The 27,840-nt window shown below is 40.1% G+C and overlaps 1 protein-coding gene across 1 annotated transcript in view; it reads right to left on the bottom strand.

Annotated features, from left to right (window-relative positions):
• Positions 1–27,840, bottom strand: part of LOC128644029 (acidic leucine-rich nuclear phosphoprotein 32 family member E-like) — a gene marked incomplete at its 3' end in the record, with an annotated part of 45,934 nt that overhangs the window by 12,382 nt on the left and 5,712 nt on the right. The window contains 3 exon segments of the mRNA XM_053696792.1: positions 7,131–7,293; positions 18,876–18,998; positions 20,428–20,577. Of these exon segments, the coding sequence (XP_053552767.1) occupies positions 7,131–7,293; positions 18,876–18,998; positions 20,428–20,577 (436 nt within the window).

A 27,840-nucleotide genomic window follows, 5' to 3' on the forward strand; every position in this document is an offset into this window, starting at 1 on the left:
CTGGGGATCCCTGGACCCGTATTTCGGAAGCTTGGCATTCTGACGAGACGCCATGAGATACAAATCCGGCCTGCCCCAATCTGAGAATCAGGCTGGAAAACCCCTCCGGATGAAGTTCCCCATTCCCCTGGATGAAATGTCTGTCTGCTCAGAAAATCCGCTTCCCAGTTTTCCACCCCTGGGATGTGGATCGCCGACAGATGGCAAGAGTGAGACTCCGCCCACTGTATTATCTTGGCTACTTTCTGTCATCGCAAAGGAACTCCTTGTTCCTCCCTGATGATTGATGTAAGTTACCGTCGTTATGTTGTCCGACTGAAATCTGATGATTTGAGCCGAAGCTAACTGAGGCCAAGCCTGAAGCGCATTGAATATTGCTCTCAACTCCAGGATATTGATGGAAGGAGAGACTCTGCCTGAGTCCACACACCCTGAGCCCTTTGGGAGTTCCAGACTGCTCCCCATCCTACCAGGCTGGCATCCGTTGTCACTATTACCCATGAGGGTCTGAGGAAGCAGGTCCCCTGGGATAGATGATCCAGCAACAACCACCATCGAAGAGAGTCCCTTGTCTCCTGGTCTAGATTTATGTGAGGAGACAAATCTGTATAATCTCCATTCCACTGTCTGAGCATGCTCAGTTGCAGAGGTCTGAGATGAAAACGAGCAAACGGGATGATGTCCATTGCCGCTACCATCAATCCAATTGCCTCCATGCACTGAGCCACTGACGGCCGAGGATTGGTCTGAAGGGTCCGGGCATGTATTCAGAATCTTTAACCTTCAGACTACCGTCAAAGAGATTTTCATGGCTAGAGTCGATTAGAGTTCCCGAAGAAAGGAACCCTTGACTGTGGAACCAGCAAACTTTTCCAGATTCACTTTCCACCCGTGAGTCCTCAGAAAGGACAGAACAATTTCGGTATGAGACTTTGCTAGTTTATAAGACAACACCTGGATTAGAATGTTGTCCAGATAAGACGCAACTGCAATGCCCCGCGGTCTTAGAACCGCCAGCAGAGACCCCAGAACCTTTGTGAAAACTCTGGGTGCCGTGGCCAGACCGAAAGGAAGAGCCACGAACTGAAAATGTTTGTCCAGGAAGGCAAACCTCAGGAACTTGTGATCTCTGGATAGGAACATGAAGATATGCATCCTTTAGATCCACGGTAGTCATAATTGACCTTCCTGGATCAACAGAAGAATGGTCCGAATAGTTTCCATCTTGAAGGATGGAACACTGAGAAACTTGTTTTAGACTTTTGAGGTCTAATTTTGGTCGGAACGTTCCCTCCTTTTTGGGAACTACAAAGATATGAATAAAACCCCTGTCCCTGTATTGGAACATGACATATTACTCCCATGGAAGAGAGGTCTCCTACACAACGTAGGGACACCTCTCTTTATCTGGTCTGCAAATAATCGAGAAACCTTTCTCTGGGAGAAGAGCTTCTGAATTCCAACTGATACCCCTGAGACAATTTCCAGTGTCCAGGGGTCCTGAACATCTCTTAACCAGGCCTGGACGAAGAGAGAGCCTGAACCCCCCACAAGATCCGGTCCCGGATCGGGGGCCGACCCTTCATGCTGACCTTGGTAGCAGCAGCAGGCTTCTTGGATTGTTTACCCCTTGTTCCAAGACTGGTTGGTTCTCCAAGTGGACTTGGTTTGTGAATAATTCCCTTCCTGTTTAGCGGAAGAGGAAACTCCTTTGAAATTTTGAAAAGAACGAAAATTATTCTGTCGCCCTCTCTATTTGGACTTTTTATCCTGAGGGAGGAGATACCCTTGCCTCCCGCTATGTCAGAAATAATTTCCTTCAAGTCAGGCCCGAACAGGGTCTTCCCCTTGTAAGGAATAGCCAAAAACTAAGACTTGGATGACACATCCGCAGACCAAGACTTTAACCATAAAGCCCTACGTGCTAAGATGGCAAAGCACGAACTCTTAGCCGCTAATTTAGTAATCTGCAGAGAAGCATCCATAATGAACAAATTAGCTAATTTAAGAGCTTAATCCGATCCTGTATCTCCTCCAAAGGAGTCTGTTTTAAGAGATTCCTCTAGAGCATCAAACCAATAAGCGGCCGCACTGGTCATTAACAATGCAGGCCGCCAGTTGCAAAAAGAATCCCTGGTGAACGTAAATCTTTTTAAGGAGACCCTCTAACTTCTTATCCATAGGGTCCTTAAAAGCACAAACTATCCTCGATAGGAATAGTAGTCCGTTTGGCCAGGGTAGAAATGGCCCCCTCTACTTTAGGGACAGTCTGCTAAGAATCCCTAAAAAGCATCGGCTATAGGATACATCTTTTTAAATACGGGCGAAGGAGAGAAGGGAATGCCTGGTCTCTCCCATACTTTCACAATAATCTCTGAAGTCCTGTTAGGAACAGGAAAGACATCTGAGCAAGAAGGAACTTCCAAGTATCTGTCTAACTTACTCAATTTCTCTGGCGGAACCACAATTGAGTCACAGTCATCCAGAGTAACCAACACCCTCCCTCAGTAATAAACCGAGGTTGCACAAGCTTAAACCTGAAAGAAACCACATCAGAATCAGTTAAGGGCAAAGCACTCCCTGATTCAGAAAGTTCACCCTCAGAGTACCTCCGTACTCTCCAATTCAGAACCACGGGAGGGTACATCCGTAATCGCCATCATAGTATCAGAGGCAGAATTGACTACATAGTTGTCCTTTCTTGTACGCTTGCCGTGCAATATGGGAGAATTGGACAACGCATCAGAAACTGTAGAGGACATAACTGCAGCAATGACTTTTAAAGCAATTGCTGCAGACACTGGCGAAATACATGGCACCGCTTGCGCGGGCGTTAAGGGCTGTGACGCTTGGGGAGAAAGCTGCGGCATACCTTGCATCTCATCTGTAGACTCTTGAGAAGCATCAGTCTTAAGCAAAAGTTTATCAAACAAATTTTTATCTCCATAATGTAAGGCTCTCTCACAACATGAAGGACAAAAAGGACCGGAGGTTCCACAGTGGCATCGAAACACAGAGCATGCTACAGTCTGAATATTGTCTGGATCCATACTAGCAGAATTAGGAAAAAAAAATAAAAAATTATTTTATATTCTTTATGTAAATGAAATCCAATTAATGGTTAAAAAGCTTGTCAGTATATAGTAATCCTGACAAAGCACGTCTCTTTAAAAAGTAAAGACTGATAATTTTCCCTGATGCACAGAAAAACGTTAACTTCTCAAAAAAAATAAAATAAAAGCTACAGGCACGTCACCTAAACCAGCTCTGCCGAGGCGTCTACCTGCCCCCCACAGTCGCCGAACCACTTCTTGGCACCAAACTGAACTTTAGCCGACAACACCTAAAAACGATTGCTTTATTTTGCAAACCATGCGGTCGAGGGTGTCACTCGCAATGTCTGCACGAACAGCGGTGGACTTCCTGAGGAGAATACTGCGCAGCTACTAAGACAAAGCGCACCAAGTGAAAAACCCGCGCCCATAGCGACCTAAGTGATCCACAACTATCGGCAAAAAAGTACAACCCTGCTGCGCACACGGAGTCCATTAATCAGACTCCGACACACTCCCAGCGTCAGCCCCACGCTTGCTCTCTACTTGTGAATACAAACAATGAATCCCAGCGTTTCTAGGCCTACTTAAATAAAGGCCAGTACAGCCTGATAAAACAAATCATTGTGTCGGTTGACATCCTCTTATTCCATAATGAGAACCCACACACTGTTAATAGGAAAGTCCTTTTACAGAGCCCATAGTCCCAAACAGATAAGCAGTGTACAGCCAAATTCTGAGATATGCTGAAAGCCCAGTAATAAAAGACTGCACTTAGCTCTATGCCGAGCGACAGCATGAAAGTCTCACAGTATCAAGAGGTCCTTTCTCCCTCCTGCAGCTCTGTGAACACAGAAGGGTCTTAGTTAATATTCTCTAAGACCATCAACATAAGGGCAGCACCAGTATGGGAGGCGCAGAGTGAAGCTAAAACCCCACCAGTTCCCATTGCTCTAAAAGCCACCTGTGCTCTACTCTAGAGGCTGACAAGGAATACAGCTACACCCCATAGCAAAATAGCACCCACTGGTACCATTTTAAAATAAAAAACTTCTTGATTGAAGAATCTAAACTAACACCTCACTTTACCTCTTCCTATCACTAACACAGGCAAAGAGAATGACTGGAGGGGAGGGGAAGGGAGGCGCTGTATATACAGCTCTGCTGTGGTGCTCTTTGCCTCCTCCTACTGACCAGGAGGCAATATCTGACAAGGATGAAATCGTATCTTGTAAAAGAAATACCGTGCTCAAAACTTTTTTCTGAGATCTTTCTATCCCTAGACAAAAAGTTAGCACTTACCTCATCCTCTGCCTGACAGCAGGCAGATCCCATGTTTAAGAGGTCCTCTCCCTCCCATTGACCTGTGGAAAAAAAAAAAAAAAAGCATGCCGAGTAATCCTTTTTCCTCAGGACAAAGGCACACAGGGCAGCAAATACATGGGAGGTGCAGTGAGAATTATGTCCCACAAGTTCCCATTGCTTTAAAGCCACCAAAAAGGTCTACTGTAGAGACTGATATGGGATATGGCTACACCCTAGGACCAAAGGTAGGACTCTCTGGCACTACTTTAAAAATAATAAACTCTTGATTGAAGAATCTTTTATAACACCTCACTTTACCTCTTCCTATCACTAACATAGGCAAAGAGAATGACTGGAATGGGAGGGAAGGGAGGAGCTATTTAACAGCTCTGCTGTGGTGCTCTTTGCCTCCTCCTGCGACCAGGAGGTGAATATCCCATTAGTAATTAAGATGATCTGTGGACTCATGGTGTCTTAAAAAAGAAAGATATTTTACCTCACAATTTCCTGAGCTCAGCAAAGTAAGTACTGTGGTAAAAAGTTATACTTCAGCTGCAGGTAAAAAAAAAAAAAGAAATGAATAGCAGCCAATCAGCAACAGCAGTGCTGAGGTCAAACTTTTACTTTTATCTCATGAGATTTCATAGTAAACTTCCTTAAACAGAATAGGGAAATAATGAGTGTGCAAGAAGCTCACTCCCTTGGGCTGTCCCAGGACAGACATAACCGATTTGCTGCTTAAAATCCTTTTGCAATGGGGTTTAAATACTCAGGACATTTTGGAGGTAAGAATCTCTTTTACAACAGATGTTTAGCTGATATTTCTAGTCAGTTTTTTACAGCTATGCTGCATTAGTTTCACGTGGTTTCAACATTTGGGTATCATGGCACTTTATATCTGAAATTTACTTCAGATTCTGTAGAATTTCTTCCCCATCATGTCAGTTTCACCATCAGAAGCTACAGACGTATCCTAATCAGACACTTGGGAAAGGTTGACCAGCACAGATTTAGAGGGGTCAGAAACTTTACTAGCAGAAATGTCTATTTCCTCTTATGCTTACCCGAAGTAGGAAAGCAGATAAAGCTGCAGACACCGCAGAGGTTATCTCCTGGCAAACACCCCAAGGAGGTTGAGAGGAGTGCAAAGGCACTGCATGTGAAACTATCAGGGCTTGGATGTCCTGAGGACAAAGCTTAGGCTTTCTTATTATTATTCAATTTCAAGGTCTAGATAAGCATGTGGCGCAAAATTGCTGTGGCAGACCCTGCACTAATTGGCTAAAATGCAAGTCAATAGATAGTAATTAAAAGTAATGTGATTAGGGGTGGTCAGAAGATGCTTAGATACAAGTTAGTCACAGAAGTAAAAAGTGTATTAATATAACAGTGCTGGTTATGCAAAACTGGGGAATGTGCAATAAAGGGATTATCTATCTTTTTTAAACAACAAAAATGCTGGTGTTGACTGTCCCTTTAACAGCTCTGCTGGGGTGCTCTTTGCCTCCTCCTGCTTGGAATGAAGTTGTGGACTCTCCATGCCATAGTTAAGAAACGGGAATAGTAAACAAAAGTACTTGCATGCACTCTTGAATGTGTTCACATAAGATGAGAAAATGCATAGCAATAGCAATTTTCTAACCAGGCCGTCTGATCTAAAACTGGCAAGCCAGTATAAAGGAATGTACCCTAAGCCATTTGGGAGCAAATAACTTCTCTTGGTATCTAAGCGCCTAAAAGGGTGACCACATGCACAACCTTGATTACATGCGCAGTACACACACAGGAAGGGCCTAGGAGAGTAGCCTCCTAATGAAGCAGTGTAAAACAGATTTGCCATGAGTCCTCAATGAAGGAAGACATAGGAAGAGTCACCTCTCTGGGAGACCAAATCCCTTGAACTCAACAATGGCCACATATTGAAAAGCAATATTAAAAATGAAATGAATCGTTTGTGGCAGAGGGTGGCTGAAAATAGTATCAGAAAAGTGTACACTGGGGGAGAGAGATTAATAACTCTGATTGATCTTCGAGTTTGACTATTAAAATAAAACTTAAAAGGAGTAGTTCTAAGCTGTGTCTACTTATGATTTAACTGTCCCAAAACTCTGTCCCCTGAAGGTTTTTTGGTTTTAAAGGGACATAAAACCTTAAAAAACAAAAATAATAATCTTAATTTAGCATAATGTTTAAATTTATTCATTTTAAATCTAAATGTGTTAAAATATTTGTATGTTTTTATAGCCCCAACATTTAATTTTATTTCTTATTACTTGCACTCCCCTCCTCTGTTTGGCTCATTATGCAAAGCTAACCAAGTCTAGCTCTACATATAGCCCTCAGGAGTGAGCAACCATGTTTATTCCCATGATTCATCTCTGCTTTAGGAGAACGCAACGATCTGTGTGAACACTTTCTTTATGCAGATTGGTTGTCACGTAAAACAGGAGCGCTGCGCATAAGTGTTTACCGAAGGAAGGAAGATTTGTGAGAGGTAGGGTCAGGAACTGCATGTGAATGTGCTTGTACTTATTGAATATTCATAGCACTTATAATATGTGCAATGATTGGATGAAAGCTTTCCAGATTTTCAATGAATGCGTGTAGTGGCTGTCTTCAACTATAAGACAATGGAATAATGTGGTATGAAAAAAGTTGGTCATTTTAAAATGTTGGAAACAGTTTTATGAACCTTTAATTTCCACTTTGCATACATCATGGTAGCAATACAATAACTCAGAATCAGCAAACTAGGTTAAAAGAAAAACCTACCATCATCTTCCTCTTCTGAGTCTGGAGCTTCATTATCTTCTTGATCAAAACCATCAAGATAAGTGATTTGGGAAAGTCGTTGAAAGATGTTTTCTCTGTAATCTTCTAGGTTGGTTATCTCACAATTAAACAGATCCAAGCTCTTCAAATTCTTTAAATTTATCTAAATATATAAAAATATGAATTTAAATAAGCAAATGTAATCTTAATTTATAATACAAAACAGATTCCAGTGTTTTTCACAGGGTACAACAACTAGACAGGAAGAAAGAATGGGTCAGAAGTATTACAGGGTCCTGCTCCCTAGAGAGTATGCCCTTTAAATGCTTAAATCTCATTTAAGCTGTGACATAAGATATTTGACTTATTTTAAATGGAAATTAGAACTTAATCCATTCATAACCTATGGAAGAGGCAAAGACCAAAAACAGAGCTCAAATATCCCTCCCACTTCCCCTACACTCAGTAGTTCCAAGCCAAGGATAAGGAAAAATATAGAGCTAAAAAAAGGGGTACAGAGGTGCCATAAGATTGCTGCCACTACATTAATTCAGAGCAGGTTCGTTGGACTCGCTGCCAAAAAAATAAAATTAATCAGGTAAGCATAATTATGTTTTATTTGTGATGGCAGCGAGTTCACGGAATCTATTCACAACCAATGGGCATTCAATACCCAACCGTGGAGCCCACAATGTAGGAGGGGGGGGGGGGGGGGAGGAAGTTCTAAGAACTAGGCACCACCGTTTGAAGAACCTTTCTCCCAAAGGATGCCTCTGCTGAGGAAAAAACATTAAATCTGTAAAATTTTGTGAAAGTATGCAATGAGGACCAAGTTGCAGCCTTACATACCTGTTCAACTGAAGCCTCATTCTTGAAGGCCCAGGAAGAAGACACAGCACGGGTAGAATGTGCAGTAATTCACAAAGGAGGCTGGCTGGCCCGCTTCAACATATGCCATGCGAATCAAACTTCTAAGCCAGAAGGCAAGAGTAACAGCAATTGCTTTCTGACCTTTGCACCTGCCAGAATGTAGGACAAATAAGGAGGATGACTGACAAAATTCCTTGGTAGCATGACAATAGAACTTTAAATCTCTAACCACGTCCAGATAATGCAACAGCCTCTACTTAGAGGGATGAGGATTGGGACAAATACGGAACAATTTCTTAATATTGTGAGCGGAAACACCCTTAGGTAAAAACATAATTTATGTAAGAACTTACCTGATAAATTCATTTCTTTCATATTGGCAAGAGTCCATGAGCTAGTGACGTATGGGATATACAATCCTACCAGGAGGGGCAAAGTTTCCCAAACCTCAAAATGCCTATAAATACACCCCTCACCACACCCACAATTCAGTTTAACGAATAGCCAAGTAGTGGGATGATAAAGAAAGGAGTAAAAAGCATCAAAGGAATTTGGAAATAATTGTGCTTTATACAAAAAAAAAAAAATCATAACCACCATAACAAAGGGGGTGGGCCTCATGGACTCTTGCCAATATGAAATAAATGAATCAGGTAAGTTCTTACACAAATTATGTTTTCTTTCATGTAATTGGCAAAAGTCCATGAGCTAGTGACGTATGGGATAGCAATACCAAAGATGTGGAACTCCACAGAAGAGTCACTAGAGAGGGGATAAAAATAAAAAACAGCCATTTTCTGCTGAAAAAATAACCCCACAACCCAAAATATAAGTCAATTCTCATAACTGAGGAAAAAAACTTAAATCAAAAGCACAAAAATCAAACTGAAACCGCTGCCTGAAGAACTTTTCTACCAAAAACTGCTTTCGAAGAAGCAAAATACATCAAAACGGTAGAATTTAGTGAATGTATGCAAAGAAGACCAAGTAGCAGCTTTGCAAATCTTATCAACTGAAGCTTCATTCTTAAAAGCTCAGGAAGTGGAAACTGATCTAGTAGAATGAGCTGTAATTCTCTGAGGCAGGGCACATAGCTACTGAAGGGAAATGATTGAGACTGAAGGTTCCGACAGGCTGCAACCAATTTCAAACGTTTGTCTGTTAGAGACAAAGTCATGGACACTGAATCTATCTGGAAACCTAAAAAGGTTACCTTTATCTGAGGAATGAAAGAACTTTTTGGTAAATTGATCTTCCAACCATGTCTTCGAAGAAACAACACTAGTTGATTTGTGTGAGATTCTGCAGAACGTAAAGACTGAGTGAGTACCAAGATATCGCCCGAATAAGGAATACCGCAATACCCCGCTCTCTGATTACAGAGTAGGGCACCTAGAACCTTTGAAAAGATTCTAGGAGCGGTAGCTAGGCCAAAAGGAAGAGCAACAAATTGGTAATGATTGTGTAGAAAAGAGAATCTCAGGAACTGATGGAGATCTGGATAAATCGGAATATGAAGATATGCATCCTGTAAGTCTATTGTGGACATATAATGCCCTTGCTGAACAAAAGACAGAATAGTCCTTATAGTCACCATTTGTAAGTTGGTACTCTTACTTATAGATTCAAAATCTTTAGATCCAAAACTGCTCTGAATTAAATTTTCTTTCTTTGGGACAATGAATAGATTTGAAAAAACCACAGACCCTGTGTTCCTGAAACAGAACTGGCATGATTACCCCTAATAACTCCAGGTCTGAAACACTTCAGGATAGCCTGAACCTTTACTGGTGTGCTGGAATGCGTGAGAAAATAAATCTTCTCACAGGCAGTCTTACTCTGAATCCTATTCTGTACCCCTGAGAGAATACTCTGAATCCAATGATTTTGGACTGAATTGATCCAAACATCTTTGAAAAATTTTAATCTGCCCCCTACCAGCTGAGCTGGAATGAGGGCGCACCTTCATGCGGACTTGGGGGCTGGCTTTGATTTCGTAAATGGCTTGGATTTATTACAATTTGAGGAAGGCTTCCAATTGGAAACAGATTCCTTGGGGGAAGGATAAGGTTTCTGTTCCTTATTTTGTCGAAAGGAACGAAAACGGTTAGAAGCTTTAGATTTATCCTGAGGCAAAAAAAAAAAAAAAAACTCCCTCCCCCCCCCCAGTGACAGTTGAATTAATCAAATCCAACTGAGAACCAAATAACTTATTACCTTGGAAAGAAAGATAGCAATCTGGACTTAGAAGTCATGTCAGCATTCCAAGATTTAAGCCATAAAGCTCTTCTAGCTAAAATAGCTAAAGACAGATTTAACATCAATTTTGACGATATCAAAAATGGCATCACAAATAAAATGATTAGCATGTTGAAGCAAGCTAACAATGCTAGACAAATCAGAATCCAATTCTTGTTGTGCTAAATTTTCCAACCAAAAAATTGATGCAGCTGAAACATCAGCCAAAGAAATTGCAGACCCGAGAAGATGACATGAATATAAATAGGCTTTCCTTAGATAAGATTCAAGTTTCCTATCTAAAGGATCTTTAAAAGAAGTACTATCTTCCGTAGGAATAGTAGTACGTTTAGCAAGAGTAGAGATAGCCCCATCAACTTTGGGGATCTTTTCCCAAAACTCCAATCTAACTGCTGGCAAAGGATACGATTTTTTAAACCTTGGAGGAATAAAAGTACCACCAGGCCTTTTCCATTAATTAGAAATCATATCAGAAATAGCATCAGGAACTGGAAAAACCTCTGGAATAACCACAGGAGGTTTATAAACAGAATTTAAACATTTACTAGTTTTAATATCAAGGAGGACTAGTTTCCTCCATATCCAATGTAATCAACACTTCTTTTAACAAAGAACGAATATACTCCATTTTAAATAATAAGTAGATTTGTCAGTGTCAATATCTGAGGCAGGATCTTCTGAACCAGCTAGATCCTCATTAGGAGGAGGATAATTCAGTATGTTGTCGGTCATTTGAAATTTCATGAGAAGTTTTAAAAGGGAAATTTATTCTTACCTGATAAATTTGTTTCTTTTACAATACGATGAGTCCACGGATTTCATCCTTACTTGTGGGATATCGCCTCCTGGTTAGCAGGAGGAGGCAAAGCGCTCCACAGCAGAGCTGCACAAATAGCTCCTCCCTTCCCTCCCAACCCAGTCATTCGACCGAAGTTAGGAAGAGAAAGGAAAAGCCAAGGAGCAGAGGTGAAGTTTTAACAAAAATAAAGACCTGTCTCATAACAGGGAGGGCCGTGGACTCATCGTATCGTAAAAGAAACAAATTTATCAGGTAAGAATTTCCCTTTTCTTTTAGAAGATACGATGAGTCCACGGATTTCATCCTTACTTGTGGGATACAATACCAAAGCTATAGGACACAAATGAAACGGGAGGGACAAGACAGGGAACCTTAACGGAAGGCACCACTGCTCGAAGAACTTTCCCCCAAAAGCAGCCTAGGATGAGGCAAAAGTATCAAATTTGTAAAATTTGGAAAAAGTGTGAAGAGAAGACCAATTTGCAGCTTTGCAAATCTGTTCCACGGACGCATCATATTTAAATGCCCATGAGGAAGCAACAACCCTAGTGGAATGAACCGTAATACGTTCAGGAGGCTGCTGTCCAGCAGTCTCATATGCAAAACGAATTATACTCTTCAGCCAAAAAGGAAAGAGGTAGCCATAGCTTTCTGACCCCCTACGCTTCCCAGAAAAACAAACAGAGAAGACGATTGACGAAACTCCTTAGTCGCCTGTAAGTAAAACTTCAAGGCACGGACCACGTCCAAATTATGTAACAGTCTCTCCTTCCTAGATGAAGGGTTAGGAATCAAAGGAACAACAAATTTCCTGATTAATATTTTTATTTGAAACAAGCTACACCCTGGTGGTAAATCGCCATAAAACAGGCTAACAATAGTATTGAGCCATTTTGTTCGTTCCTGTGTTTCTCTGTGTGTATTTAGTCTCCTATGGGAAAAGAGGGGAAACCAGACGTGGACTCCTTGCTCAGTGTGCTTAGAGGAATATGGCTACACCTCACTGACGAGGCCCAATGAAGGCCGAAACGATCGTTTCTGGGGTTGCTGTGTTCCTTGTTCAGAGAGGAATTGCCTGGTATTTCGGCGCTGGACTGACCGTAATAGGCGGGATCAGACTGATATACTACAGGAAAGTTCTTCTCTGTGAAAAGCATTACTGGGTTTTACATTGTTAAGGCCCTTTCAGTACATGAGGGACAAAAAGTAAGTGGGGGGGTTCCACAATGGCATCTAAACACATGTCAAGTTGAGACATGTTAAACTAGCAATAAAAGTCGTTCTTAGCTTTATTTATTGACCTCTTAAGGCAAAAAACCTTTACATAAAAAAAAAAAAAGTGTACTGCGCCTTTAAATAATAAAAGCACAACAATTTTTCTGTTATCTTTAAAACAGCATTTGTGGCAATAAAAATTTTAATGTGCCCAAAATATTCTAATATTGCACCGGCTTGCTTAGATGTGTAAAACGCAATGTAACATAATTTAACAGTTATGACAAAAAAAAAATATTTCTTCAGGCCCCTGCACCTCGCAACAGCTCTGCTGTGGCGCCTACCTGCCCCCGGAATACACTGCTGCTACTTGAGAAGCTTTGAAGACCCTTCAAATGGCCAAACAAGTTAGGCCCCACCGGAGCACAGGACTTTTACTGTCTATGCAATTCGGGTGAAACTGCACGTCTGAGTGTGCGAAAATAGGCCCGCCCCCCTTGGGCGTAACACTAGCTGTTACAGAGACCCGCATGGGTTGCAAACCCCAAACATGTCGATAGTAATAAAAAGCAAAGCCATGTGCCCCTCTTACACAAGTATGTCCCAATATCAAGCCTCACTGCCTGACAAACAAACTATCCAGCAACCGCATATCCCAGCATTCAGCCCATACTAAACAATTATAAGTGATATTAGACACAGTTAGCAGTTAATATAAAGGGAATTCCAGGTACACCATTACTATACATGTAGTGCATACTGATTTACCCTCCCCAGATAGGGAATAATGTCAGCCTGTTCTGATGCATCAAGTCTCCCCAGAAACAAATGACAAACATACCTCAATGCTGCTTGTAGCATGACAAGGTTCTCCACACTGAAGATGTTTCTTTACTCTATTTTCAACTGCTCTGTGGGAACCAGCATGGATCTTAGATAACATTTGCTAAGATCATCAACATCAGGGCAGAAAAATAAGATGTCTCCACTCCTCTTGGGAAGTTATAGATTGACGATTTCTCCCTGAGGAAAATAGTACTCACTGGCACCATTTTAAAATAAAAAACTTCTTGATTGAAGAATCTAAACTAACACCTCACTTTACCTCTTCCTATCACTAACACAGGCAAAGAGAATGACTGGAGGGGGAGGGGAAGGGAGGAGCTATATATAAAACTCTGCTGTGGTGCTCTTTTCCACTTCCTGCTAGCAGGAGGTTAAAATCCACAAAGATGAAATCCGTGGACTTGTCATATCTTGTAAAAGAAATTAATTATCAGGTAAGTTCTTACATAAATTATGTTTTCTTTCATGTAATTGGCAAGAGTCCATGAGCTAGTGACGTATGGGATAGCAATACCCAAGAAGTGGAACTCCACGCAAGAGTCACTAGAGAGGGAGGGATAAAATAATAACAGCCATTTCGCTGAAAAAAAAATTAATCCACAACCCAAATATAAGTTTATTCTCATAAATAAAAGAAAAAATTTAAAACATAAGCAGAAGAATCAAACTGAAACAGCTGCCTGAAGAACTTTTCTACCAAAAACTGCTTCCGAAGAAGCAAATACATCAAAATGGTAGAATTTACTAAATGTATGCAAAGAAGACCAAGTTGCTGCTTTGCAAATCTGATCAACTGAAGCTTCATTCTTAAAAGCCCAAGAAGTTGAAACTGATCTAGTAGAATAAGCTGTAATTCTCTGATGAATCAAAATCTTTAACCACGACGCCAAAGAAACCACAGAAGCCTTCTGACCCTTTCCTGGAACCAGAAAAGATAACAAATAGACTATTCTTTATTTATAAAGCGCCAAGAGATTCCGCAGCGCTGCTCATGGGTACAAGGATAACAGTACAATGTAGAAACAATACGACAATTTTACAAAAAAAACCAAAAAAAACGGGGAATTGAGGGCCCTATTCCCGTGGGAACTTACAATCTAGATGGGTAGGATGGGAAACAGGAGGTGGGGACTGCAAAGGTGAAAGTGATATTAGTGAGGAGATAGAGGGCTGCTGTTAGTTAAGTTAGTATGTTAATAAGTCGGGTGATGAGCTTCCCTGAACAGAAACAGAAAGGTCTTTAGGGAACGTTTAAAGGAGGAGAGGTTAAGGGCAAGTCTGACAGCACGAGGAAGTGCTAGAAGTCTTCCTGAAATCTTTAATAGCTTCAACATAATATTTCAGAGCTCTCACCACATCCAAAGAACGTAAAGATCTCTCCAAAGAATTCTTAGGATTAGGACACAAAGAAGGGACAACAATTTCTCTATTAATGTTGTTAGAATTCACAACCTTAGGTAAAAATTTAAATGAAGTCTGCAAAACTGCTTTATCCTGATGAAAAATCAGAAAAGGAGATTCACAAGAGAGCAGATAATTCAGAAACTTTTCTAGCAGAAGAGATGACCAAAAGGAACAACACTTTCCAAGAAAGTAGTTTAATGTCCAAAGAATGCATAGGCTCAAATGGAAGGCACATATTGAGCAAAAAGAGGCTGCTTCTAGGGTGGTAACTAGCCATAGAACAAGCTATTATTCGTTCCCAGGTTGAGCGCTTCTCTCTTTTTATTTATGCAAATTATGACATTTGGGGAAGTCTCCCTAAGCGTGATGCGGGAATCCAGACGTGGACCCCGTTGTTCAGTGTGCCTAGAGGGATATGGCTGCACCTCACTGACGAGGCCCACAATAGGCCGAAACGTACGTCTGGGGTTTTGCCGTTTTCTCTCGTTCAGAGAGGGATTGCCTGGTATTTCGGGGCTGGACTGCACTGTTAAGTCAGGATCAGACTGATATGCTACAGGGAAGTTCTTCTCTGTGAAAGGCACATATTGCGCAAAAAGAGGCTGCTTCTAGGGTGGTAACTAGCTATAGAACAAGCTATTATGCTATTGTTCGTTCCCAGGTTGAGCGCTTCTCTTTATTTACTCAAATGAAGAGCCTGTAGAGCCTTCAAAATCAAATTAAGACTCCAAGGAGGAGAGATTGATTTAATGACAGGCTTGATACGAACCAAAGCCTGTACAAACAGTGAATATCAGAAAGTTTAGCAATTTTTCTGTGAATAAAACAAAGCAGAGATTTGTCCTTTCAAGAAACTTGCAGACATTCCTTTATCCAAACCATCCTGAAGAAAATGTAAAATTCTAGGAATTCTAAAAGAATGCCAAGAGAATTTATGAAAGGAACACTATGAATGTAAGTCTTCAAAACTCGATAATAAATATTTCTAGAAACAGATTTACGAGCCTGTAACATAGTATCAGAGAAACTTCTATGACTAAGCACTAGGCGTTCAATTTACATACCTTCAAATTTAATGATTTGAGTTCCTGATGGAAAAACGGACCTTGAGAAAGAAGGTCCGGTCTTGATGGAAGTGGCCAAGGTTGGCAGCTGGACATCCGAATAAGATCCAAATACCAAAACCTGTGAGGCCATGCTGGAGCCACCAGCAACACAAACGATTGTTCCATGATGATTTTGGAGATCCCTCTTGGAAGAAGAACTAGAGGCAGGAAAATATAAGCAGGTTGATAACACCAAGGAAGTGTCAACCCATCCACTGCTTTCGCCTGAGGATCCCTGGACCTGGACAGGTACCTGGGAAGTTTCTTGTTTAGATGAGATGCCATCAGATCTATTTCGGTAAGACCCCACATCTGAACAATTTAAGAAAACACATCTGGGTGGAGAGGACCACTCTCCCGGATGTAAAGGTTGACGACTGAGATAATCCGCTTCCCAATTGTCTGTACCTGGAATATGAACCGCAGAAATTAGACAAGAGCTGGATTCCGCCCAAACAAGTATACGAGATACTTCTTTCATAGCTTTAGGACTGAGCCCCACCCTGATGATTGACATATGAAACAGTTGTGATATTGTCTGTCTGAAAACAAACGGTTCACTCCAATATAGGCCAAAACTGAAGAGCCCTGAGAATTGCACGGAGTTCAAAAATATTTATTTGTAATCTCGCCTCTTGAGATTTCCAAACCCCTTGTGCTGTCTGAGATCCGCAAACAGCTCCCCAACCTGAAAGACTTGCATCTGTTGTGATCACAGTCCAGGTTGGATGAACGAAAGAGGCCCCTAGAACAATATGATGGTGATCTAACCACCAAGTCAGAGATAGTCGAACATTGGGATTTAAGGATATTAATAGTGATATCCTTGTATAATCCCTGCACCATTGGTTCAGCATACAAAGCTGGAGAGGTCTCATATGAAAACGAGCAAAGGGGATAGTGTCCGATGCTGCAGTCATGAGACCTGAACTTCCATGCACATAGCTACTGAAGGGAATGAAAGACTGAAGAATCCGACAGACTGCAACCAATTTCAAACGTCTCTTGTCTGTTAGAGACAAGGTCATGGACACTGAATCTATCTGGAAACCTAAAAAGGTTTCCCCTGTCTGAGGAATCAAATAACTTTTTGGTAAATTGATCCTCCAACCATGTTTTTGAAGTTGATTTGTGTGAGATTCTGCAGAACGTAAAGACTGAGCAAGTAACAAGATATCGTCCAAATAAGGAAACACAGGCAATACCCCGCTCTCCGATTACAGAGAGTAGGGCACCAAGAACCTTTGAAAATAATCCTTGAAACTGTCGCCAAGCCAAAAGGAAGAGCAACAAATTGGTAATGCTTGTCTAGAAAAAAAAATCTCAGGAACTGATAGTGATTTGGATGAATCGGAATACGAAGATATGCATCCTGTAAGTCTATTGTGGACATATAATGCCCTTGCTGAACAAAAGGCAGAATAGTCCCTTAGTCACCATTTTGAAAGTTGGTACTCTTACATATCGATTCAAAATCTGTAGATCCAGATCTGGCCTGCATGAATTTTCTCTCTTTGGGACAATGAATAGATTTAAATAAAACCCCAGACCCTGTTCCTGAAACAGAAATGGCATGATTACCCCTGATAATTCCAGGTCTGAAACACACTTCAGGAAAGCCTGAGCCTTTACTGAGTTTGCAGTGATGCGTGAGAAAAAAAAATATTCTCACAGGCGGTCTTACTCTGAATCCTGTTCTGTACCCCTGAGAGACAATACTCAATCCACTGATTTTGAAAAATCTTAATCTGCCCTTACCAGCTGAGCTGGAATGAGGGCCGCACCTTCATGCGGACTTGGGGCTGGCTTTGATCTCTTAAATGGCTTGCATTTATTCCAATTCGAGGAAGGCTTCCAATTAGAAACAGATTCCTTGGGGGAGGGATTAGGTTTCTGTTCCTTATTTTGTCGAAAGGAACAAAAACGGTTAGAAGCTTTAGATTTACCCTTAGGTCTTATCCTGAGGCAAAAAAAAACTCCCTTCCCCCCAGTGACAGTTGAAATAATCAAATCCAACTGAGAACCAAATGACTTATTACCTTGGAAAGAAAGATAGCAATTGACTTAGAAGTACATGTTGGCATTCATGGTTCCCTCAATGAACTGTAGCTCCCCAGTGCTGGCAGCACTCATGCAGGCCCAGACCATGACACCATGCTTGACTGTAGGCAAGACACACTTGTCTGTACTCCTCACCCGGTTGCCGCCACACACGCTTGACACCATCTAACCCAAATAAGCATCTTCAGTAATCCATGTCCTTAGTCTGCTTGTCTTCAGCAAACTATTTGCAGGCTTTCTTGTGCATCATCTTTAGAAGAGGCTTCCTTCGGGGATGACAGCCATGCAGACCAATTTGATGCAGTGTATGGTCTGAGCACTGACAGGCTGACCCCCCCCCCCCCCCCCATTCAACCTCGGCAGCACTAAGTAGTCTATTTCCCAAAGACAACCTCTGGATAGGACGCGAGCACTCAACTTCTTTGGTCGACCATGGCGAGGCCTGTTCTGAGTGGAACCTGTGCTGTGAAAACCGCTGTATGGTCTCTCCCACCGTGCTGCAGCTCATTTTCAGGGTCTTGGCAATCTTCTTATAGCCTATGCCATTTTTTTTGTAGAGCAACAATTTTTTTTTCAGATCCTTTCAGATACTCCGTTTTTTGCCATGAGGTGCCATGTTGAACGTCCAGTAACCAATATGAGAGAGTGAGAGCGATAACACCAAATTTAACACACCTGCGACCTTGTAACACTAACAAGTCACATGACACCGGGGAGGGAAAATGGCTAAATGGGCCCAATTTGGACATTTCCACTTAGGGGTGTACTCACTTTTCGTTGCCAACGGTTTAGACATTAATGGCTGTGTGTTGAGTTATTTTGAGGGGACAGCACATTTACACTGTTATACAGGCTGTACACTCACTACTTTACATTGTAGCAAAGTGTCATTTCTTCAGTGTTGTCACATGAAAATATATAATAAAATATTTACAAAAATGTGTGTATACACACAAATAATAATAATAAAAAAAAAAATATATATATATATATATATATATATATATATATATATATATATATATATATATATATCGATCGAGGCTATACTATAGAGAATAGATAGAGTATATAGCCAAGAGATTTTAGGTAGTATTTGCATGTCATGACGACACACAATGTTTCAATAAATCTATGAAAAGACTTTAACAGAATACAGAGATACATAGAGGAAGTTACACTTACAAGAGCCTCCACTGTGCTCAGATCTTTAATCTTGTTGCCACTCAAGTTGAGGTAAGTGAGGCTGGGACACCTTTCTGCCAACATGTCCAACCCTCCAGAGATGTTATTATCACTGAGTTCCAACCTGCATATAAAAAAAATAAAAAAAAATAAAGGAAGAGGGGGAGGAGTAAGTTCTTGAACAAGGATTTTCAAGTGTTTGCAACTAGTAACTGGATACATTGATTTGGCTTTAAATTCTACAAACTAAAATTGGAAGCAAAGTGGTTCAGTACTTTCGGCAGAGATGAGTCAATTTAGCAATACGGACATATTTAGAAAAAGATTGTACATTGAGACGTTATGTAAAGTGTATCCCCTAGTTTTAAATTGCTTAAAAACTAAGCGGTGAAGGAGATATAAAGTTGCTTGTTTTCTCATGGTCTGTACACTATTTTAGTATATATGGCTCATAGCAGCCATTTACGCTAGAAAGTGCCCACAACACTTCACTATATAAAAACCTACTTTTTATAATAGTGGAGTATAATGAAATTTAGAGGCCATATTTATCAAAAGGTAAATAAGCGAATTTACAGCCAAGAGTTAAGAAGCAGCGGTCATCTGTTATGTGCGGTATCTCAAAACCCCCAGAGTTTTCAGACAGAGGAGACTAACAGTCCCCTCATGATTGGCTGCGCTTGAACAGGGGGCACTTTGCACATTAGCCTTAATGTGCAATGATAAAAAGTGGGGTGCAATGTCAAGTGAACAGGGGCGAAGATGTACCCCAGCCCTTTTTTTTTATTCTGGCCCTAGTGTGTTCAATAATAAATTGAAGAGGAGCACCTTGATGAAGAACTGAACTTCAAAGTATCAAGTTCTCTAGGAAGTTTGTATTTAAAATATTAATATTAAAGTATCAGAACAAATGTCCTCCTTTGTGCATAAAAATTTAACCTGGAAACTTTTTTTTTTTTTTAATTTTGATTAGAATCTATTTCAGAGGTGATCGAGGAATTTTTGAATCACACCTGTACTTATGATTAAAAAAAAAAAAAAAAAAATAGATAGATAATCCCTTTTACCCATATTAAAGTGATGGTAAATCCAAGCATTTAAAATAACTAAAAACTTTAGTTTTTGTCATCAGTTACTAAAAAAAAAAAAAAGTTGCAAAACTCACCATGTCTGTGCCGCAGTAGATCGCTAAACTCAGTGCCCCCGGCCGCCCACGACAGCACCCTTTACCAATGAGGCAACGTTCCCACCTCTAAACTTATAGCCGTGCTAGGATGTCAGATTACACGCATGGATATTTGTTTAGAGGGGGAAAAGTCACCTCATTGAAGAGCGATGTGCCGCGAGTGGCCGGTGCTGTTGAGTTTAGCAATCTTCTGCGGCACAGATAAGGTGAGTTTAGCACCTTTTTTTTTTATTGAGAGAGCACGAGCGAGAGAGAACCAATTCATTACACAATTTAACCTATAAGATTTGTATGACCTTTAAGTAAGAACTACAACTCACCAACAGAAGTAGAGAGTTATAGATCTGGAAACTAACTTGCACTTACTTTTCGGAGTTTAGGCAACTTTGGGAGTTTAGCTAGAGAGGAAAGCTCCACGTTGGCCATACTAAGGAATTCTAGCTCTTTAAACTCATCGCTCAAGCCTTCAATCTCTCCATCGCCGGACCGACAGTTGTCTAAAACCAACTCCGCCACCTATTAAAGTCAAATGGATTAAGGGAGAAATTAAAATTAATGAAGCAAACCATATACTGTACTGCTGGAGTGAAGAGGTAAAACTATAAAAGGAAGCCCAAACTGAACTTCAAAATTTAAGACAGCATACAATGTAAACTTTCCAACTCATTACCAGCATGGACCTGTTTTAAATTACTATACTGCAGCAGTCTGAAACAAAGTTAAACATACAGTTTCAAGGTCCTAAGCTAATCACAGTGAGAAAAAAATAATAATAAAACGCATGTGAACCCCCCCTCTCCCAAAATACAACAACTGTGCTGCATTTTCAAAATTTCTCAAATCTAGAAGTCAAAAGTTTCAGGCAGCCACATTTAGAAAAGTTAGTGTTATATTAAAGCATTAAATAAAATGGATATGAAACAAACATGCTAAAAATATTTTATTTTCTCATGTTTAAATGTAAAATGAAACCAAGAGTAAGAGTATGGTACTGGTAGACTAGGTACCTATGAATGAATCTACTGCCCTCTCTCTATACACACAGGGGTGGAAAAATATCAATATGGTTTACTAGTCATGGGTTGAAACTACAAACCCAGAGGGGAAAAGTTAAAGGGACACTGTACCCAAAAATTTTCTTTCGTGATTCATATTGAGCATGAAATTTTAAGCAACTTTCTAATTTACTCTTATCAAATTTTCTTCATTCTCTTGGTATCTTTATTTGAAATGCAAGAATGTAAGTTTAGATGCCGGCCCATTTTTGGTGAACAACCTGGGTTGTCCTTGCTAATTGGTGGATAAATTCATCCACCAATAAAAAGTGCTGTCCAGAGTTCTGAAACAAAAAAAGCGTAGATGCCTTCTTTTTCAAATAATGATAGCAAGAGAACGAAGAAAAAATAGGAGTAAATTAGAAAGTTGCTTAAAATTGCATGCTCTATCTGAATCACAAAAGAAAAAAATTGGGTACAGTGTCCCTTTAAGTCCATTCAATGTTAGTTTGGAAAGAGTCAAATTTCTAACTCATCTGCTGCTATTTCTATGTCGTCTGGACTAGTGGACCACTGGAAATTTCAAGGTAGGTAGCTATGATAAATATGCACACATAACTACACAAAAAAAATGCATAAAAACATATTTCATAAAATTATAGGTGTAACCAAAATTTTCTGGCTCCTAGATTAATTTTGTTAAAACTGCCCTTCCTATTTCCCTAGCAGTCCATTTTTATTCCCAAACAGTCCTATCAAAACCCAGATCGTATAATATCCTCTACTGTAAGATCCTCAGAATTGCATGGGGCAAGGGGATTAATTTCAAGTGACCTACATCCTGAAACATCTGCTAAGAGCAACAAGTAGCTATAGTGGTGGCTGATGACAGCAGGCAAGGCAGGCGCTGCAAAATGATCACCCAGGGAGCAGCTGCTTAAGAAACAAGCCGTTATTAAGAGATTAACTTACTTCAAACCAGACCACGAGACAATGGTTCATTACTAAGCCCTGCAAGTTTACTATTAGAGTTTAACTGGCTTGTAGTTACAATCAAGGAGAGAAAAAAAAAAAAAAAAAAAAAAAAAAAGTACAATGGCACAGAAAAGAGCTAAATACTGGAGGGCATGCAGAGCTGGCTGCTAATAGAGGTATTAAACTTTATTTGTTTAGACTTGGCAACTGTAGCTTTTAGAATGGATTCTTAATATGTAATTCTACTGTGGGTCACCCACTCAAAAAGTACACAGCAGATTTACCAAGTGATGTGACTACTAAGTCCCCTTGACCTGCAGGTTCGCACAAGCTTCATCAAGCAGCAGCCATCAGCCTTGCTGCTTCCCTGCCCTGTTTTCCACCTCTGAGGTGGGGAATTTCAATCTCCACAGTCTCTGACTAGGGAGATTGACAGCTCCTGCCTGCATGTGATAGGCTGTGTGCGGGTAGGGGGTGGCACACAAACGCAAAGGAGTGCTCGTGTGCAATGTTAAATATGGACAGCAGATTGCTGCCTGGTCAGAGGAGAAGCTGGACAGACAGGGGCGAATATGCACACCGGTGGATGATAAATTTAGCTCCAAGTTAGGTCTTGTATCCTTGGGGGCTGGCTGCTGCAAAGGGATATCCTACTATATGGGTTCCTCAGCGACTATTCATTCTTAAATTCAATACAAATGAGCAAAAAAATAGAAGTTATCAAGAACTACAATCCGAGGAGCAATAGTTTACTCAGAGATTTGTCAAGTCAAGCTTTAAAAGGAACATAAAAAAGGGAAACCCATTATTTTCTTCTGTGAGTCGAATTTTAAACAACTTTTGAACTTACTGCTATTAAATTTGCTTTGTTCTCTTGGTAACCTTTATTGAAGGATAACAGATTCTCAGGCACGTGCCTGAAGTAATATATGGCACAAGTTTTTCCTGACATGCAATGCTCCAGATGTGCACCCTACTTTAGGTATCTCTTCACCAAGGAATACCATGAGAACAAAGCAAAATTGATAATAGAAGTAAATTAGAAAGGTTTAAAATGGTATGCTCTCTGAATCATGGGGAACCCCCCCCCAAAAAAAACTGGTATGTCCCTTTAAAAAAGGGACACAAGTCCAAATTAAATTATTAAAGTCACATGATTCAGAAAGAGCATGCAATTTTAAACCCATTAGGTCATTGAGGTTCCTGAGCCTACTTAAGGCTTTTTAACAAGGGATACGAAGAGAATGAAGCAAATTAGAGAACAAGTAAATTGGAAAACTTGTTTAAAATTGAAATTGCATGATCATAATTTAATTTTCCCGTATTTTAAATGGGCATGTTTATGAAAGCAATAGGTCGTGGTTTCAATGACTAAAACAAGACTTTTCATTCTGTGACTATTTAGGGACACAGATCAAACAACCACTGTGTATGTACACAATTAAAAAAAATTGATATAGATATATACAGTGGATATAAAAAGTCTACAAACCCCTGTTAAAATGGTCAGGTTTCTGTGATGTAAAAAAATGAGACAAAGATAAATCATTTCAGAACTTTTTCCACCTATAATGTGACCTATAAACTGTACAACTCAATTGAAAAACAAACTGAAATCTTTTAGGTGGAGGGAAGTAAAAATAAACTAAAATTATATGGTTGCATAAGTGTGCACACCCGTAAACTAAGAATTTGTTGAAGCATCTTTTGATTTTATTACAGCACTGTCTTTTTGGGTATGGAGTCTATCAGCGTGGCACATCTTGACTTGGCAAGATTTGCCCACTCTTCTTTGCAAAAACACTCCAAATCTGTCAGATTGCGAGGGCATCTCCTGTGCACAGCCCTCTTCAGATCACCCCACAGATTTTCGATAAGATCCAGGTCTGGGCTAGTCCAAAAATTTATCTTCTGGTGAAACCATTCCTTTGTTGATTTGGATGTATGCTTTGGGTCATTGTCATAATGAAATATGAAGTTCCTCTTCATGTTCAGCTTTCTAGCAGAAGCTTGAAGGGTTTTCTGCCAATATTGACTGTATTTAGAACTGTTCATAATTCCCTCTAGCTTAACGAAGGCCCCCAGTTCCAGCTGAAGAAAGAAAGCCCCAAAGCATGATGCTGCCACCACCATGCTTCACTGTGGGTATGGTGTTATTTTGGTGATGTTGCAGTGTTTTTTGCGCCAAACATATCTTTTGGAATTATGGCCAAAAAGTTCAACCTTGGTTTCATCAGACTATAACACCTTTTCCCACATGCTTTTGGAAGACTTCAGGTGTGTTTTTGCAAAATGTAGCCTGGCTTGGATGTTTTTCTTCGTAAGAAAAGGCTTTAGTCTTGCCACTCTACCCCATAGCCCAGACATATGAAGAATGTGAGATTGTTGTCACATGACCACACAGCCAGTACTTGCCAGATATTCCTGCAGCTCCTTTAATGATGCTGTAACCTCCCAGACCAGTTTTCATCTCGTCTTTTCATCAATTTTGGAGGGACGTCCAGTTCTTGGTAATGTCACTGTTGTGCCATATTTTCTCCACTTGATGATGACTGTCTTCACTGTGTTCCATGGTATATCTAATGCCTTGGAAATTCTTTTGTACCCTTCTCCTGACTGATATCTTTTAACAAGAGATCCCTTGATGCTTTGGAAGCTCTGTGTGGAACATGGCTTTTGCTGTGGGATGCGACTAAGAAAATTTCAGGAAGGACCAACTAGAGCAGCTGAACTTTATTTGGGGTTAATCAGAGGCACTTTAAATGATGGCAGGAGTATGCTGACTCCTATTAAACATGATTTTGAATGTGATTGCTTAATTCTGAACAGCTACACCCCCACACACTTATGCAACCACATTATTTTAGTTTTTTTTGTTTTCTTCCCTCCACCTAAAAAAGATTTGTTTGGGTTTCAATTGAGTTGTACAATTTATAGGTCACATTAAAAGGTGGAAAAATTTCTTGAAATGATTTATCTTTGTCTCATTTTTTTACATCACAGAACCTGACATTTTAACAGGGGTGTGTAGACTTTTTATATCCACTGTATGTCCATCAAGATCCAATCCTGTAGCACTTTTCGTGTCTGACAATAAGACTGTTTAACCTGCCCCTTTTACACACTGCGGTAGATAGTGGTATCCCTTGCAACCATACTCTACTCACGTGAGAAAAGAAGTCTGTAGCAACTCCTCCAAATGGTAAAAAAAAAAAAAAAAACAAACACACGACACTTTATTGAAGCTCAACCGCATCATAAAAACAACAATTCTTGATTCACAGAACATGAATGGGGAATCCAAATGTGCAAAATACAGCACATATGTTTCGTGCGGGTCCTCCACACTTGTTCACCACTATAGGCTGCACATCAGGACGCTCCATTTTAAAGGAAAATGCATCATTAAAAATACTCATATTGATAAAATAATTAACCCCATCATGTCATCTCTACATATTTATAAAAATACACTTCTGTTTGAGTCAATAAATGTTCCTTATCAGTACATACAATGAATATAGGAGGTGCACAATGATAAATCACAAGACGGATAAATTAATATATCATTTAACTGGTAGAGGGTAGGGATAGATCTATATAAATAAATTTACATCCAACTCCATATTTATACCTAGAGGGTGTCTGGTACATAAAGTGAAAATCCATTTTGATTCCTTATAATTCTATTTATACCCCCTGTCCCCTCCCCTACTATGGCGAGGGACATAGTCAATTGCTTGGAAAGATGTCAATGGGGAATCTCCAGCATGTGTATTTTTAAAATGTTTAGCAACTGGGGTAAAGGTATCTGGGATGTAAATATCTCTGTTACAAGACTATCTTTGAGGAAACTGGTAGTTTTGCTTACGTACTGTATTTTGCACCCCTAAAGGTTTGGAGGTATATTACGTACTTAGAGTTACAATTAAGATTGTGTCTAATTTGGTATGTTTTATTTGAAACTACTAGAGCCCTTGTCAGAGTTGTTGGACTCTTTTCTCCAGCCTTTGGTTGGTGATCTTATGAGTTACATTAGGGATTCTACCCAAGTATTAAGAACTGTTCAGGACATCAGGTGGGAGCCAACATACAGATTTGTCACCATAGATGCGACTTTCCTCTATACCTCCATCCCACACCGGCAGGGATTAGAGTCAGTTTCATTCTTTTTGGACAATTTTTCAACATTCTGATGTAAAAAGTTTTTTGATAATTGCTATAGTTTTTACTAACTCATAATTTTTTCCTGTTTGAGGTTTGTTACCTCCAGAGACGTGGGACAACAGCTATGGGGGCAAAATTTGCCCCCTCCTATGCCAATCTTTATGGGATGGTGGGAGTTGCTCCATGTCTATGGAGGTGACAACCCCTTCAGTTAACATCTATTTCGGATATAGATATACACACACATAGATATAGATAGATAGATATATTATATATATATATCTATTATGACATTCTGGACGTGAGACTAAAAGAACGTGGCTATCCAAGCAAACTCTTGGGGCTCCATGTACTAAGCCGTCAATTCATCCGTCATTGTAGACGCGGATAAACTCGCCGTTACTCGCCGCGGGCGAAATGGTGTCCGCTGTCGCTATGTACTAATATTCCCCCAATAAATAGACAAGTCTAGCCCGCCGCGAGCAGTTGCGGATTGTTGATAAATTTGACGCCTCGCTCGCCGCGACTAAGCTGATGTACTTAACTTTCAGTTGAATTGTCTGGCCAATTATTAACACGTGACATGCAAGGTGTCACGAACATCATAGTAGTCACGGGAATAGAATTTTGCTCCTATAAAAGTTCAACTTATCTAAACAACTTTATTATTGTTCAAAAATTTTGAAGAGTGATAACAGAGCGTTATTTTTGTAATATTTATTTACAATTTGGATATGGCTTCATCTGGATCTGATAATATATAAATATTAATATAAAAATAATTATAAAGATTGACAACTATACAATACAAATTTAAAATATAGATTACTCTTTAATTACAGTTGACAAATTGGGCGCAATTTATGTACATGGAAATGAGAGACAAATTAGACGCCAGTTATGCTGTAAGTACAATGCTGATATTACTGCCTTTTATATATGTCTAGACTGGCGTCTAGATTGACTTTCCTATTGTTTTGTACCTTGCCCGCCACCTAAAAGGTGGCGAGGCAAAAATAACGAGGTGGGAGCGGAAATTGTAGCGAGCGGACAAATAGATTTTTTAGTACATTCGTTTTTGGCGAGTTGGTGGTCAAATGTGTCTAATTACAGTGAAAAATGGAGCGGTAGCGAGGTTTGGCGGATAAGTACGCTCGCAATTTTAAAGATGCGAGTTTTAACATTGACGGCTTTGTACATATCAGTTTGCGAATTTTGACGCGAGATTTGTTGCGGGTAGCTCGCTGACTGCTTAGTACATGGAGCCCTTGCAGTCGACCACACAACTCTTTATTAGAGTATGGACAGCAGAGACAGGCTAGATCTAGGACTTAAACCAGAAAGTGTGGATATATTAGTTTTTAGTACCCCTTACAGTTTCGAAAAAAAAACAAGATTTGTAACGTTAAGGAATGTCTACTAATTCTGACAACAGACCCTGTGTTGGAGAAAGTAGCAATAAATGGTTGCAAATTTGTTGCCAAAAGGTCTAAAAACGATCGGGAATATGGTAGCATCATATATTCCCGAGACCAAAAAGGGTACCTGGTTACCACAAAGAGCAGGTTTCTATAGCTGTAGATCTCGAGTCTGTAAGACTTGTAACTATGTGACTGACCCAGAGACAGACCTTTTTTTTACT

Source organism: Bombina bombina, unplaced genomic scaffold (genome assembly GCF_027579735.1).
Source record: "Bombina bombina isolate aBomBom1 unplaced genomic scaffold, aBomBom1.pri scaffold_1357, whole genome shotgun sequence".
NCBI classification, from domain to species: domain Eukaryota; kingdom Metazoa; phylum Chordata; class Amphibia; order Anura; family Bombinatoridae; genus Bombina; species Bombina bombina.